This window comes from Molothrus aeneus, chromosome 5 (assembly GCF_037042795.1).
Source record: "Molothrus aeneus isolate 106 chromosome 5, BPBGC_Maene_1.0, whole genome shotgun sequence".
NCBI lineage: Eukaryota > Metazoa > Chordata > Aves > Passeriformes > Icteridae > Molothrus > Molothrus aeneus.
Genome location: NC_089650.1, coordinates 19,529,398 through 19,545,422, shown reverse-complemented (window position 1 = coordinate 19,545,422; position 16,025 = coordinate 19,529,398). Strand labels below are relative to the sequence as shown.

General features: G+C 54.5%; 1 protein-coding gene across 1 annotated transcript; it reads left to right on the top strand.

Moving 5' to 3' along the window:
* Window positions 1–901: 901 nt before the first annotated feature.
* BAIAP2L2 (BAR/IMD domain containing adaptor protein 2 like 2) lies at window positions 902–12,289 on the top strand. Its single transcript, XM_066550318.1, has 14 exons — window positions 902–1,012; window positions 1,973–2,048; window positions 2,329–2,415; window positions 3,495–3,556; window positions 3,861–3,932; window positions 4,540–4,656; window positions 5,036–5,182; window positions 5,653–5,805; window positions 6,242–6,383; window positions 7,140–7,368; window positions 8,290–8,361; window positions 8,680–8,860; window positions 10,690–10,730; window positions 11,557–12,289. The coding sequence occupies exons 1-14, from the start codon at window positions 974–976 to the stop codon at window positions 11,630–11,632; spliced, it is 1,494 nt and encodes a 497-aa protein (XP_066406415.1). The 5' UTR covers window positions 902–973; the 3' UTR covers window positions 11,633–12,289.
* Window positions 12,290–16,025: the final 3,736 nt, after the last annotated feature.

Sequence of the window (16,025 nt, the reverse complement as noted above, 5' to 3'; positions counted from 1 at the left end):
GTAGAAAATCAGAGAAAGGGCTCTTGAGACACAGGGTTTATACCCTTTGTATGGGCTGAAGAGTTGAATGAGCTGTCCCTGCAGCATGTGGGTGGTATGAGTGGCTGATTACCCCACAGCAGTTGCAATCAGAGTGGAGAGGCTTTGGACCAGCTGCAATATGAGGATCCTCTTGGAGCTGTCCAGACTTAAAAAAATAGAACAGTAGGTTTTGCTTGATCCATCTCTTCCCAGGCACGTGCCCAGAAGAAATCACGATGGCAGTGCAGGTCCCAGCTCACCAGAGGTGAAACCTGGGGAAGGGTTCAGACAGAAGCCTGTTCCTGCTGTTAATAGAGTTTCCCTGAGAGTGGAAGTGGGAGGGAGGCTAAGAGCCAGAGGGCTGAAGCCTGGGGTGGGGGAATATGGGCAGGGGAGAGCTGAAATTTGTGTAGAGTTTTCCTTGGGTTCCCCCCTGCCTGCTGCTCTTTGCTGCCTGTGATCACCAGCTGACAAGGATCTCCTGACCTGCGAGGAGCCTGCGTGAGAGGGACCTGAGCACGCCTCGCTCAGTTGCCCAGCACAGCGAGCCCCGTTGGAGCCGTGGCAGGGCTGGGACAGCGAGCCATAAGGCAGTGCTCGGGCAGGTGGCTGGCACTGCAGGTGTCAGGACAAGCAGGGCTGGGTACCAGGCTGGCAATCAATAATGCAGAGAGGCGGTCACATGTCCTCGCTGGCTGTCGCAGGATTCCTCTCTCCCTCCCAGAGTCTGGTTACTTCCAGAGATCAAGTTCCAGCCTCTCGGCTGGTGAATTATTAAACTCCATCAGTGCTCCCTTTGTACCACATCTCTGTCTTCCTGCTGTCCTTCCTTGCTGGTGAGGCTCTTTGCATCCAGCTGGCTGTGCAGAAGCAGAGTCCTGCAGGCCAGAACAGCACCTTGTACTCTCCTTTGCTCCTTGCTTCTCTGTGGGAGAGTGAATAGGCTCCAGAGATGGATCTGTCCTACAGATCCACCATCTCCATCTATAAGGTGAGTGTTGGCATCAAAGGCAGCTCCTGACTGTGTATGGGGGATGTGTGGGTGGGAGATGAGTGTTTTCTGCCAAAGGCTCCCTTGGGTGGACAGCTGAAGGCTGAATCCATTCACAGGCTGAACTCCTGTGGTGTCTGGGCTGTGTTTGGGACCAGTTTGCCTCAACCAGTCCCTGTTGAGGCATCCCTGTTTGGGAGCCAGAGGAGAGGGTGGTGTGGTTCCTAAGGACAGATTCAGGAAGGAACTGGGCAGGCAGGGGGGTTTGGACATGGAGCATGGAGGGTGGCACACCTTGGTTGCTGGCAGGAAGATCGATGGGCTGTTTTGCCCCTCCCTTGAAAGAGTCTTTGATCTCATAAATGCTGCCCTACACACACCAGTGCTGAACCAAGAGAGGAGAGCTGACTGAAGTGAGGAATTGCATATTCCAGTCTCTGGTCTTCTCTGTAGTGAATGGACACCTTAGATAAACGCAAATAAAAGCAGAGAAGCTGGATGTCCATCCCTTCTCTTACTAAGCTGCTGAGTCTGACAGTGCAGCACATCCTGGCCAGGAAAGGGTTGTGTTCATGCCTGGATGATAAGCAGTGGCCCTCTGGCTGGCTGTAGGGTGAAGGAAAAGGCAGCTCAGATCCCCTTGCAGGTACTCCCCTGCCTGCAGTGGGTGTGGGCCCTTGGGAGAAAGCCATCTTCATTTAGGCAACCACTTGGCTGTGCAGAGGGCTGCCTTGCCCTCTGGCACTGCCCCTCTCCTGGCTGGCTTGGGAAGGCTCAGGGCAGCTGAGGTTGCTGGCCAGCCCCGGTGCAGGGAGCTGGCTGTGCTTGGCTCTACATTGTCTGGTTCCAGTGCTCCAGAGGGGGCTCTCACCCAGCCAAACCACAGCACAGGAGCCTTGTCCTGCTGAGCTCTCTGGGCATGAGGAAGAATGGCATTAACATGCTTCTGCCTGGCCACAGAGTATCCTGGAGCAGTTCAACCCTGCGCTGGAGAACCTGGTGTACCTGGGCAACAACTACCTGCGTGCCTTCCACGGTGAGTGGGGTCCCACAGGACCAGGGCTCCAGGCCACGGTGCTGCATCCAGCCTGGGCACCCCCATCCCCTCACCCAGGACAGGGTTGCTGCTCTGCCACCTCTGGCATGTCCTGAGCTGCTCTTAAGCACTGTTCAGCTCCAGGACCCACTCCTGATGGGGAGACATGGGGGCCTATAGGCAAAGTACCAGGAGGTAGCAGTTCTGTATGCTGCTTGCTGGAGCTGGTGGTGGTGGGAAGGCAGACTAGACCCTTAGCACCCCTCTCCTCTCCCCACAGCACTATCCAAAGCAGCTGAAGTGTATTTTAAGGCAATTGAGAAGATTGGGGAGCAAGCACTGCAGAGTTCCACCTCACACATGCTAGGTAAGGCTCTCCTGCACATCATCTTCTCTCCTGTGGTGAGCCACAGTTACCTTTTTTTGACCTTCCCTTTAGCTGGTCCACTTCCAGGTACTGGGACAAGAAAGACAGCTCCTCTAAATGGTGTGTCTCTGTACCAGACCCTGTCCAGGTGGTGACAGTCAAATTTATTGTGTGTCCTTGAATATTTCTCACAGTCCCAGCAGTCCTCCATGTATTTCTCTGAGATCAGTGAGTGAACTCAGCTCCTGTGATGGACCTCCAGGGATGGAACTCTCACAGAAAATAGTCCCTGCTGAGGCATCCTGCCCCCAGAGATGAAATTTTCATCACAGAGGAAGCATTTTTCTCCTCCTTGAGGGTGTGAGGGAAAAGCCAGGGAGCATGCACTGGCAACAACTGATGGGTTTTTGTCCTCCTGAGCCTGCAACTGGCTGAAATGGCAGCTTGGGGCTGAGGGACTCCCACTCAGCAGTGTAAATAACTCTGCAACCTGGTGGCAACTGCTGAAAACGTGGTCAGGGAACTGCTCCACTGCTAAATGTTTCAGCAAAAAGCTTCCAGCAGATGTGTCCCTTCTGCAGACTGTTGTCATCTGTACCTTCCAGCTGGCTCCTCTGCTCCCTGTCATCAGTCTCTGCCTTTCCTGGTTTCATAAGGCTAACCCAGTGAAGTGGGACCATGCACAGCATCAGAGTGGGTGCTGGAGCTGCCTTCCACAGGACACCAGAAATGTGCAGTGCAGCTGGGGAGGCTTTGGGGTTAGAAATGAGGCCTGTAGGGGCTGTGGCAGAGCAGAAACCCAGCACCCAGAGCCCATGGCAGAGGTGAGGTTGTCTCTGACACCTGGGGCTGCAGCAGAGCACTGGCCCAGCCATCACGTGGGCTGGGGTAACCCTGCATTGGCAGTGCCTGGGAGGGAAGGCTACCAGGGTGCAGAGAGCAGTGCTTGGTGATATCTCTTGGACTTTCACAGCCACGTGAAAGCTCATCAGCCTGAGCTGCACGCTGCTGGTCTGCCTCCTTAGGCACATGAGAAAATCGCCACAGGACTTTTTCACCTTCTGTCTTCCTCCCCCAAGGTGAAATTCTGATGCAGATGTCTGACACGCAGAGACTACTGAGCTCTGATTTGGAAGTTGTGGTGAGTGGTTTTCCCAAGGGCTGGAGGTGGAGAATAAAGTGATTTCCTTCACTACAGCTTATCAGCATTTACCACATTGACCCCATCAGCTGCCCTCGCACATGCCTGCAGGCAGGTGCCTGCCTCCCTGCTGCACGTGGCAGAGGAGGGTCACAGGGCTGGCATGCCCAGAGCCTGCCTGCAAGTCACTTGCTCTGCAAGTTTTATGAGCCACCCCTTGAATATTTCAGTGCACTTTATCACAGTGTGTGCAATATCCCATATGGTGAAGGGATAAGGGTGATGGCTCCTTCTCCTCTTTCAGGCTCAGACCTTCCACGTGGACCTGCTGCAGCACATGGAGAAGAACAGCAAAATGGATGTGCAGTTTATCAGTGTAAGTGTGAACTCCCATCTCCTCCCCAGCTCTCCTTGTTTATCTCTCCCCTTCACCCAAGGGTTTTTGCTTCAACACTTGAAGTGGTTCCGTAATTCTTCTCAGCAGGAGATGGGGGGTCTTACCTTCTCCCACCATGGAACAAACTCCCCTTGTTCAGCTGATGATGGAGAGCTTAAAGAGGGCAGGTGGCTGTTCTTTGTGCAGTGGGACTTGCCAAATGCTTCAGTGGGGCTGAGAGATTCAGCATTCCAGAAGCAGAGTTCCCAGCTTCCCTAAATCCCAGGCTCTGCTGGTCTGTGGCTCCTGTGCTGCTATGGCCCAGCTGGCTGTGCTGCTGGGTGGTGTCACAGAGGAAGACAGAGGCCTTGGGACCCAGGGCTGGGCAGCTAGGAGCCAGTCCTTGCTCCTGAGATCTGAGATCTGGAGGTTCATCAGCACTCTTGAGCCATTTAAAACTAAAAGAAAGGCATTTTATAAGAGGTCCAGGTGAAGCCTGATTGCAGGTGGACTCAGAAGCCCAACCACCCATCAGAGCAGGACCCTTGCTGCCTCTCAGTGTGGCTGGGTCTCTGGCTCCTCACTGAGCCTGTTTTCTCCCTGGCAGGAGAGCCAGAAGCAGTATGAGCTGGAGTACCAGCGAAGAGCCACCAACCTGGATAACTGCATGGCAGAGCTGTGGAGAATGGAGAGGGCTCGTGACAAAAATGCCCGGGAGATGAAGGTGAGCAGTGATTGCAGAAGGGGAGTTGGTAATAAGAACTGGAGGATTTCTCGGGAACCAGACTGAATTCTCAGCAGCCTTAGCCAAGGGGTTGCCCCAATGTTCAAAAGGCAGCAGGCTTATCTGGAAAGTAGGAGACTCCTGTTTTACAGGGTGTTACTGACCTGTGGGCAGTCCTGCCAAGCCCTTTCCTCATTTAGGAAGCCTCAGGAAGGAAGGACTTAATCCCCAGCACTCTGCTCTAGCTCCTCTCTGCTGCTGCAGCAATGCAAGAGGACTGGGAAGCTGATAGACGTGATGACCCCTTCCAACCCTTCCCCTGAGTCCACTCTGCTGGATTTTCACTGATCCCTTCCTCCCTTCTTTCCCTGTGACACAGGAGAACGTGATGCGGTTGCGCTCGGAGATGCAGGCGTTCGTCTCTGAGAGCCAGAGGGAGGCGGAGCTGGAGGAGAAACGCCGCTACCGCTTCCTGGCTGAAAAGCACCAGCTGCTCTACAACACTCTCCTCCAGTTCTACAGCAGGGTACAGCCCTGCCAGGCTGGGGAGCAGAGCTGGGGGAGCAGACAGCAGGGCTGGAGGGGGAGCATGCAGGCAGGAGGGAGCCAGGGCTGAGCCATCCCTCAGATGAAGGAGGCATCTGCGCATGGACTGGGCAGGAAACTGTTTTGGTTCTTGCTGTGAGGTTCAGGCTGGCTGTACTAGGCTGGGAGAACATGTCTGGGGCTGAGGGTGGTGCTGGCATGGGGTTAGTTGGGTGTGTGAGTGATGGAGGAGGGAAAGGTGCTGTAGGTGTTTATTAGCAGGGTCTTTGGGACCGGGACATCTCTGCTGGAGGGTGCCATCCTGGAAATTCCTGCCTACAGGGAGCTGTTTGGCCATTCCCACAAGGCTAATTTTGGGAGGACCTGGTCTCTAATGCATGTATAAGCCCTAGACTTCCTCTGTAGCTGGTCTGCCCTGCCCATCACCCCCACTTGTCTGTTTCTCCCCAGGCTCGGGGCATGATCCAGAGCAAGGCACCACGGTGGAAGGAGCAGCTGGAAGCCAGCCGTAACCCCTCAAACAGCCACTCCCAGGGGCTGCTCTCAGCCTCCCACAGCCAGAGCTACCCACCAGGACGGCTCACACCCACCCACCTCGAGATGGTGAGGAGCCCACAGACAGCTTAACCTTGTTTGGGGAGATACTGGAACAGGTTGCCCAGAGAGATGGTAGATGCCCCATCTCTGGAAACATTCAAGGTCAGGCTGAACTGAGCTGTGAGCAACCCGATTTAATTGAAGACATCCTTGCTCATTTCATGTTGTTGGACTAGATGGCCTTTAAAGGTCTGTTCCAACCCAAAATATTCAATGGCTCTTTGGTGGTGAGGCTGCAGGGCAAGGTCAGTCCTTGGCCAGCCATGGTGCCTTGTCCAGCTCCAGTGGCCTTTCCTGGCCAAGAGGAAGAGGAGCCTGTGTGTGGGCTGCAGGAGGAATGTGCTGAGTTTGGCTTTCCAAGAGGGACTGAATATCTCTCAGAGCATCTCCTGCCTAACACAGCCTTCATGGATGTGTGTTCAAACCCCTTTCTTTCCAACAGCCCCAGAGACCTCTTGGGGACTTTGCTTCTTCTATGACTGGGAGTAGATCCAGCATCTTCTCTCCAGACCCTCCAGAAATGAGAATGTCTCCTCAGCCAGAGTCTCCCAGGCGGCCAATGCGGAGGACACCGTCAGCAGCCAGTATGACCCACTCCTGGGAGCAGTGCCGTGGGGACACACAGGGGTTGGACCTCTCTGGGGAGAGGGTTGGGTTTGGGAAGGGACCACCACTCTACCAGAGCACCAGACCTCAGCCACGCTCCCGGGCATGGTGAGAGGACAGCACCTATGGGAGCTGTAGAAGGCAAGGCTGAAGTAGAAAGTGAGCTCAGCCTTCAGGGCAGAGTCCATCCAGGGCAAGGCCAGGCTGTGTGAGGTGGGGAACCTATGAATGTACAATTTTCAAGGCTCCTCAAACTACAAGAGCTGGTTCTTGCTAGAATTCCCATTTTAGTAAAGCACCTTCTTTCATACTACCAGATTAAATATTAGCTTGCCCTATGAAACATAGCCATTTAACCCATGACACCCCTGCTTTTCCTTCCTGAGAAATTTCAGCCTAAAGTTTGTAAAAGAAGTAAAAAAAGGACAGAGAGAGAGAGAAATTACCCAAATAATCAGTAGCTCTAGCTGGTCAGGAAGAGGATTGTCAGGCAGGGAGGGCATCAGCCAGGGCATGCAGTGCTTATGCTCTAGGCATTTGGCCAGAGAGGACACAGTGCAAAACAAATGGGCTTGAGTGGATTGTCTCCTGCAGGATGCTTACCCTGCTTTTCCCATGGTATGAAAGGCCATCTGCTCCTCCCCTAGACTGGGAAAGCAGTGGTCCCTTTGAGGCAGCAGGGTCCTGCAGGAGGATGCCAGCCTCCAGCCAGACCCTTGGGTGCCTCCCCGCAGGTTTGCTGCCCACGGGCCGCACATCCCGTTCCGGTTCCTTTGGCGAGGCCAGCGGTGGCAGCGAGGGCAGGAAGAGGAGTGGTGGCACCACGAGGGTCCAGGCCATCGTGCCCCACACGACGGGGGCCAACCGGACCCTGCTGCGGTTCGAGCCCGGGGATGTCATCGCGGTGCTGAGGCCAGAGGCGCAGAATGGCTGGCTCTACGGCAAGCTGGAGGGCTCATCCACGTACGTGATGCTGCTGCTGCTGTAAAGTGGACAGATGCAGGCTTGCTTCCCTCCTGGAGCTAGGAGGGTTAAGCCCAAAATTATCCCCCCCCCTCACCTCCTGGTGTGGCCGTGGCACGGTGTCCCACCCACCATCGCAGAGGGACAGCGCTGTGTCCTCAGGGATGGGGGCTCTCTGTGCCAAGGAGATGCACTGTGCATGGATGGGCTGCCGTGGATGGGCTGCCTGGGGAACCTCCAGGGGCTTTGGGTGGAAGAGCCGGGGATGCAGTGACACCCTCCTGGCTTGCATGACTGAGTGACTCCTGTCATGGGATCCAGCTCAGGGCCATGAACTGCTGGAGTTACCTGAGAGGCCTGGCATTTCTTAGCTCACGCTGCAACTGCTGCCGCAGCCTGCAGCACAGGCAGGGCATGAAAACTGCTGCACCCGGCACTTACTGAATTACTCCCTGTGGCTCTGCCAGCCAACATCTGTGTGTAAAGCCTGCCCTGTTCCATAGAGGATGTGGTCTGCAGGAATGCTCACAGATGTGAGATGAACAAAAGCAGTGCCTATCTTTGGGCAGCTGTTTCTGGAGTGGAGCTGCTGTAAAATCCCTGGATGAGTTTTCCACAGCTTCCTTGTGATTGTGGTTGGTTGAAGTGTCTCTTGCTGGATTGCACCAGCATTACTCCCAGGTTTTGCACAGCTCCTGAGATAAGCGAGTCCTGCTCCAAGCTCAAGGTCCGTCCCACGATAAGTCCTGTGCCCCATCTATGGGTGATAGAAGTGCAGGAGCCCTGTCACACACGGTAGTGGCAAACGTGGCTTGATTGATGTGTGAGATGGGTGCAGACCAAAAGTGTTTGGCAAACGGATCTGAAGAACCACAAACCACGGTTTCCTGGACCTCATTTGGCTCTGTTCTTGTGCCCTAGGTGTGGCTGGTTCCCTGAAGCTTATGTCAAGCCTTTGGAGAATACAAGGGAGATGGAGGAGCCAGACACCAGGTAACAGGATGGCAACTGGCCAGGCAGAGCTTCTGGTACACCACAAATCCAGTGGGGTTTGTTTGAGTGTGCCCCATGGAGAGCTGCAGGGCTCCCATGCTGCAGGACCTGCCAAGAGCTTCATTGTGCCCTGGGACCTCGCAGGCTTCCCTAGGCAGCTCCCATAACCTGTGCAATCTCATCTTCAAGGTTCTTGTAACTGGGCCAGTCCAAGACACGTGCATTTTCTCCAGAGACATCCCATGTTGTGCTAGCACCTGTGCTGCTCCCTGATCCCTGCTCTTTGGCTCCCACCTCACTGTCCTCTGCTTTGCTCAGGTCCTTCCTGCTGCGAAGCAGTCACAGCATGGATGACATCCTGGACCGTCCCAGCACTCCATCCTCCAGCAGTTACTGGCCTGCTGCTGCCCAGCCCAGTGTGCCCACCCCACCTCCCCTCTCAGTGGGTGCCAGCAGCCACCAGAGCGGGGTGGTCACCCCAGTCACTTCTGGCTCCAAGGTGAGTGCAGCAGCAGTGACACTGTGGTGGGTGTGTGTGAAGGGGGCCCCATCTGACTTTCATCCTCCAAGGCACACCTGTTCTGCTTTGGCCAGTAGAGACAGAAAATCACCTTTCTGATGTTGGTGAAGGGACCTGCTGCTTTCCTGAGTCTTGCTAGCACCAGTCTTTCTCACCCAGTCTGTTCACATGCCACGCTGTCTGATGACCCCTGCCAGTCTTCCTGTTGTGTGCAGATCCTCAGTGCCTGGCTTTGCTCCCCCAAGGGACTGCTTTTCTGCCCCTGCCCTTCTCATCTCTCTCTCTTTTTGCTCACCAGGGACCCTTCAGTTCAGTCCTTTTCTCCATGACCTCCCAGCCTGATTTCTGGTGGCTCCAGGGCAGCACTTCTTTCTGCTAATAGTAGGACCATGGAGTGACCAGGCTGGTCTGGGAGTGGGTGACCAGCTAACAGAGATGCCATCCTTCTCCCTTCAGAGAATGGAGAGGAGTTTCATAGGGCTCCTCTTTTAAATTCAGATGAGGGTTGGCTTAAACTCACAGCTGGGGTAGGGAAAAGCTGGGAGCAGAGGCTGAGGGCACAGCACAGCTATATTTAGGAGCCTTAGAACAAGTTGTGTCCAACTCATGGTTTATGGATGGCATACTGAGAAGGAAGTCCTCCACTTAGCATTGCTTCCAGCCATAGGGAATTGACTGGGAGACCCAAGTTAAAGGTGAGGACCTCGGGAAGGAAAGAACAGTGCTGCCCATGGGGCATGACTTGCTCAGTCTCACTGGAAAACCTTTTCCACAGTAACTGGTTCCAGGCCAGCACAAGGTTGCAAGCAATTGAATGTCTCAAAGAACTGAAAACTGCAACATTTAATTACTCTTTTTTTCCCCTTTATGTCCTGCTCTGTGGTTTCAGGTAGCCTCAGGGTGCACAGCACAGGGGAACAGCCTCTGCAGCCTTCCTGTCCCTCTGGGTCACTGGGTTTTCATCCTGCCCCAGGGCTAGGGTGTAGGGATAAACCTGGGACTGAGTCATGAAAAGTGTGCAGCATTTGGAATAGCATGGCAGAGTGTGGAACCTCATTATAAAGGAGGGAAAGACTAATTTGGAAAGCTCAGCTTTGCTTTAAATGTATGCCCAAGGCATCCCCCAGCTGAGCCACAAACAAATGGGTGTGACTTCCCAACTGGATGCCAGATAGCCACGTGTGGCTTTCTTGTCTGCCACCAGAGTACTCTAGCAGGTCAGATGTCACTGATCCTTCACTATCCACTGGCCAAGAATAGGAGCCACAGGGCCTAGGTCCAACTTTCTCCATCAGGTTTGTCCACTTTTAAGTAATATCTGGTGCAGGGTAGGTAGGTACAGCTCTGGAGCTCCCCACGGATGCAGGGAGCACGTGAGGGCATGGACCACAGACTTTTTGCCAGGGTGTGTGGGCAACATGAGGGGGCATCTCTGGCTGTGCTGGAGGGTGAAATGTAGCTCAGACTGTTACTGTTTGCTGTGCTCTTCAGATATGACATTTTGGGGATCTGAGTCATCTCCTTTCTTCCCCAAAACAAAGGAAGATGTCCAAGGGGAGTAAGGAACCTCTGGCATAGGGACAACCCCCCACAACAAAATTCAGGGTGTTATCTACAGTGGGGAATTTGTGGACTTTTGCAAAGCTTGACTGAATAAGGAGTCAGAGCCCTGTTAAGAGGACTTGGGCTCCTAACTCACCTAAGTGTTTTGTGAAATTTTCCTCCATGTGTGCAGTGTCTCCTGCCCCACTCTCCTCTCTACATTGCCTACTCCAGATTTCTCACTGCTGCTTTTCTTTTTACTGCAGAAATCAGGAGTATTTGACCAGCCTCCTGAACTCTTCCCACGGTGAGTAAGATGTGGAACTCCACTCTGGAATAATCTGACAGAGAGGAGTATTATTACAATGCTATTATTATTTAATCTTTTGGATTATCAAATGTGGGAGCAACAAGGAAGTGTCTAGGGAAAAGCGATGCACAGCCCACCTTCCAGGACAGGAGGCAGAGGTGGTCCATTCTGGCCTCTGCTGATTGGGAAGGTCCTATCCTGACTCAGATAAAACGAGGTAGGAGCTGAGCACCCTGAGCACATGTCCAGACCCACATGCTCCTTCCCATCCATCCTGGAAGGGTCACAATAGCAGCTTGCATCCTGAGTGTGGAGCTACATGACTGTGCATCTCTGCCTGCTTGGAAAGGGCTGAGGCATAAAAGGACGTGGCTTTGGGTTCTGATGAGTCAGGTCTGTGGGGGTGAGACTTGCCATAAATCCCTGGTTTTCTTCCTCCTGGAGCTGGATTGGTGTCTCCATGTTTCTGGTGTTGTCCCGTGGCCTTTTTCCACTCCCCTACTCCTTGCTTGGAGGGTCAGTGTGCACTGTATGAGTGTAGAGTGCTGTCCTGAGGGACAGCCATGTGCCAGTGTCCCTTTCTCAAACTTTGGAAGAAGGAGGGTGAGTAGCCCTCGGAAGATCCCAAGGGGAACCACATGGGAATGTGCAGCAGGGTGTGTTAAGGATGAAGAAAACATACTCAGGAATTAACTTTACCACGCTCTCCTCCTTGGCATGGAGGCGACTGCAACAGGACTAAGTGGCCTTTGCTTGGTCACAGACATCCCTGCATGGCGTTTGCAGGCTTTCTGATGGTTGCCTGTTTCCTTTCCCATTCCAGAGGTACCAACCCCTTTGCCACAGTCAAGCTGCGCCCCACAGTGACCAATGACCGCTCGGCACCCATCATCCGGTGAAACAGGGCTGTGGGCATGAAGGATTCCAGCAGAGAAAGAGGAGGAGAAGGGACAATGCTGTGACCTCCAGCTGGGCAGCAACCTAGTGCTACCACTCCAGGAGTGAACTCTCTTTTCCCCTCCCATACCTCTGGGACAATGGGACCCATCTCACCTGGGTGCCTGGTGTGCTTTAGCCAGAAGCAGATCTCTGCTGCCCTTTCTGGATTGATCCCTGCTTCCCTCCCCTTGTGGTGTTACTGTACTTGAGTGGGAGGGAGCAGTCTGCTGTTACTGGTGCTGGTGGCCTGGGAGAGGGGAAGCTGCTGGAGCTGGAGCTGGAGCTGGAGGTAGGGCTGGCTAAGGCCATCTGCAGCCAGGACAGTGCTGTTGGGATGTTGAAGGTGAAGCTTTGCTACCCCTGCTGTGGGCAGAGAAGGACTGTCACCAAACAGTTCCTTTGCCACCAGAAGAATGAACTCCAAAAGAGAAGGCTACAAGAAGGCTTCCAGTGATCCAGTGGTCCAGCTGACAGGGTCTGGTCTTGGCCTCTTTGAAAACTGTGTCCATTTGCAGCAGCACCTGCCTCTTCTCACCCCAGGTGCAGCCCCTCACCTTGCTGGGCACTGCTGGGGCAAGACAGGGGCAGGTGACAGTGTCCAGCACCACTGCCCTGTTCCTTCAGGTACTGTCCTGTGGAAAATAGATTTTTTAAAAAATAGGGTTTTTTAAAATAAAATGGAGAATGCATCTTCTGTGTCCATTTCAGTGGCTGGGACATCACCTCAGTCACGGGATGCAAGGGGAGGAGGACAGACACTCCACACCAGCGCTGGGGCCATGGTGGATGCCCACGCTCGTGGTGTTGGACACTGCAGTGCCGTGAGTCCAGATGGGGCCGCCACCTGCCCAGGGGTCTGGGGTGGATGTGGAGGGCACCAGGAGGGCTGCACTGCCCATTGCTGGCTGCCCCCCTGCGTGCCCCTGTCTGTCCTGTTGCCAGAGGGCAGCAAGGACCTGTGTCCCCCTTCTCCTCACCCACTGCTGGAATGTGTGCTCTGGGCACCCCAGGGCTGCTCAGTGCAGGGGAAAAACATTCCCCTAGGGCTTGTGGGGGCCTCACCAATCTGGGAATACCTGGTGTGTGCTGGGGGAGCCCTCACGGGAGCAGCAGCGTGAGCGAGGGATGGAGCACCAGCGATGGCAGGGCTTAGCTGATTAGCCTTATTAATAGACATTAAACCCTGGCTGGGAGTGGGGCCAGGCCCCCGCCACCCCCCTGCTGCTGAGGGGCTCCAGGGCTTTACAGCCCAGGCCTTGTCCTCCCCAAAAGCCCACCTGGGCTGAGCCCCAGCCCCCTCCCTGGAAGTAAAAGGGTTCCCCCACAAACAGCCAGAGACTGGCTGGTCCCAGTGCCTGCCAGCCCTCCTCTTGTGAGCCAGCCCCTGGGGAGGCTGGTTTTGAGGGGGGTTCTTGAGCTGCCCTGGGTGGGCAGGATCTGGCAGTTTGAGCCATAGCTGGCAGTGATTCCTTGGCTGCTCCACCTTGTCTCACTTCTCTGCTGGGCACATGCCCTGCAAAACCCCACCACCGCTTCTGCATTGTGGCTGGCAGCTGAGGAAGCTTCAAAAGCAGCTGCTTTACCTGTTGGGTACCTTACTGAACCATGGGCACATGGTCTCCTCCTCCACTGCCTCCCACCCCAGCACCCCCCACCCTGCTTCTTCCTCTCTTGGTCCCTCTGACTGAATCCATCCCTGCCAGCCTGCCCTGCCCTGCTGGGGAAAATGCAAGGAGCCCCTGGGCAGCGGGATTACCGGGGGATTCGGGCTGTGGCAGGCAGCCACCTCATCCCCATTGGCTGGAAAAGCCTCTTAAAAGTGGAGAAGTGCTTTCTGCCCGCTCAGCACCCACTAGTCTCTGCCGACCTGAAGCCATAAGCAGCTCCTGACCCACATCCACACTGGGGGTGCTGTGGGACACTGCTCGCACCCACAGGAGGCAAGGGAGTGCCCCACACACGGTGTGCCCCCAGATCTGCCACAGACAGCTCTGCTGGGCACCACTGGAACTGGAGGGAAGCAGGCTGAGAGGGGGATTAGCTGTCTTGTGAGGACGTAGCTGCTCCAAAGGAAGGAACGGAGCACAAGAGACTGCTCGACAGGTGCTAGATTCCTGCAGGCATTGTCCTGTGCCCACCATGGAGAAAAGATCCAGCAGGACCTTCTAACCAGGCACCCTCATCCAGAGCCGGGAAGTGCCAGCCAGCGGGAGAAGGAAGTGCTGCTGAGGGATCTGCTCAACCCTTGGGGGCTCAGCTTGTGCTCGGAGGCCATCGCTGCATTGCACAGGTCAGTGCTGTGGAGGGATGCTGGCACCCTCGCTCCAGCAGCCAAGAGGAACAACTCACCCCAGGCCTGCATTCATTTTATTCTCTAAAAAATGCTTTCCTGGGGGTTGTCTGTGGGTTGGAGAGGCTGGTGGCATGAACTGTGGGCCTGGCACTCAATAAATAGACTCCCCACCCTATCTGTACTGCATGGAGGCACTAAGAGCATTTATGCGGACCCTCCTGGGTGCAGCTTGTCTAGCACAGTGGGGATTTTCTGGGCATTATCCAGCACTGTCTGCACTGTGCTCTGTGTGTGTCCAGGGACTGGCAGCCACAACTGAACCTGCTGTGGTCTTCACCCTTCCAGCCTGGGCTTGTGCCTCCTGGTCAATGCAAGTCTTCTTGCAGCCACCTGCAGCAAGTTCTGCTCTGGCCCACCTTCCTGTGATGCAAGGGGAAGGGCAGGTGCTCATGTTGATGAGCTTTTAGGTGCATGTGAACTCACAAACTGTGTTTTTACCTGTGGATAAAGCTCCTTAACTGGGGACAAAATGATAGTGAGCTGTAGAGTGTGCAAAGGCAGGAGCAGGTACATGGTGTGACTGATGTGAGCAGAGAAGCATGTGTGCCATGGTGTTAGGAACGAGGCAGCTCTGAGCTGCCGGGCTCACAGCTGGGATAAACCTCCAGCAGAGGTGTTACAAGGTGTGCTATGGCATATTGGCCTTGGAGGCATCTCCACAGGTGAGCTCCTCTGGTGCACCCCATCATTTGCAGCCACACCTAGCTGCAGGCAGGTAAAAGTGCTTTCATGCTTTGCTGTACAGCTCTGTAGCATGGAGCAAGTGGCTCCTGCAGAGGTGCCCTCCAGCTCCAGACTCAAACAAGTACTCACAGACATTTGTCTAATGTGCTCTTCAAAATCAGATGCCATGGGCTCATCATTGACAGGCAGTGCTACAAAATCTCTGAAGAGCATGTCAGAGACAGACAAATATTTTCTTGCTAGAGTGCTGGCAGGGAGCAGCAAGGTTGAGGGAAAGATGGATTGCAATGGTTTGATTGATTCATTTAATTTGCGGTGCAGGATGAGCTCAAGAAAAGCAAGGCTGGAGAGGGGCTTGGACAACAATTCTCAGGCTACATTTGGTGGCAGCTCTTACTTGAAGTAGCTACGTGCAGCAGATGGTGCAGTGGTGGAGCACCAGCTCTGATTGAGAAATCAGTGTGCTTTGGCAGCTGGTCACCTTTTGTACAGCTGGACCCAGCTTGCCAGTCAGCTGGAGCTGGGACAGGAGCAGTGGGCAAAATGGCAGAAACGGAGCGAGGCATTCAGTCTGGCTGTCAGGGTGCCAGTGATCCAGAAAATACCAGTGAGGGCGAGATGGGGGAGGTATGGATAGCTGGAGCTAGTTATGGCTAGCTGGTATCATTATTCTTCTTGTCCTTGTAGGGATTCCTTGCCTTAAAAATATCTTCATAGCCCCCTGCTTTCAGTTCATTGCCTCTCTGTCTCTTGCCCTGAGCCCCTGAGATCTGGGCTGGGAGGGAGAGATTAGAGCAGCCTGTGCTGGCCCCAGTGGATCAACCCAAGAGCTGCTAGGAAACAGCCATCCAGAAGAGTTGCCCCAGTCCATGCTCAGAGCCAGATTCAGCTCCCTTTTTTCATGGCTCACAGCATCCTGAAAGTTTGGGGAACTCTGCTGCAGGGACCCATGGTGGAGGCAGGTACCTGAGTGCTGCACTCTGTTTTTCCCCTGGAGAGGGGAAGGAGGGCTACAGCTGGGGGTGGCTGTGGAGTAAGACCACTCTTGCCAAGTAAGGGCCCTCTGCCTGGGGTCTGCCCCAGCTCGTGCCATCCACACTTTTGTCTAAAGGATTTGCACTTCTCTGACATCCAGAGCAACAGCAACTATAGGAATCAGCTCAACTCACCCCCTTTGCATGGAGGACACCAAGAACAGGGACTTCCTTGAGAAATGCACCCAGATCCAGAGATCCTGGGTTGTAGCTATGTGTGTCACATCCATAAGACAGTCCCTGTCCCCTCAGCACTCTCTAGTCCATTTGTGACTCCTGGCA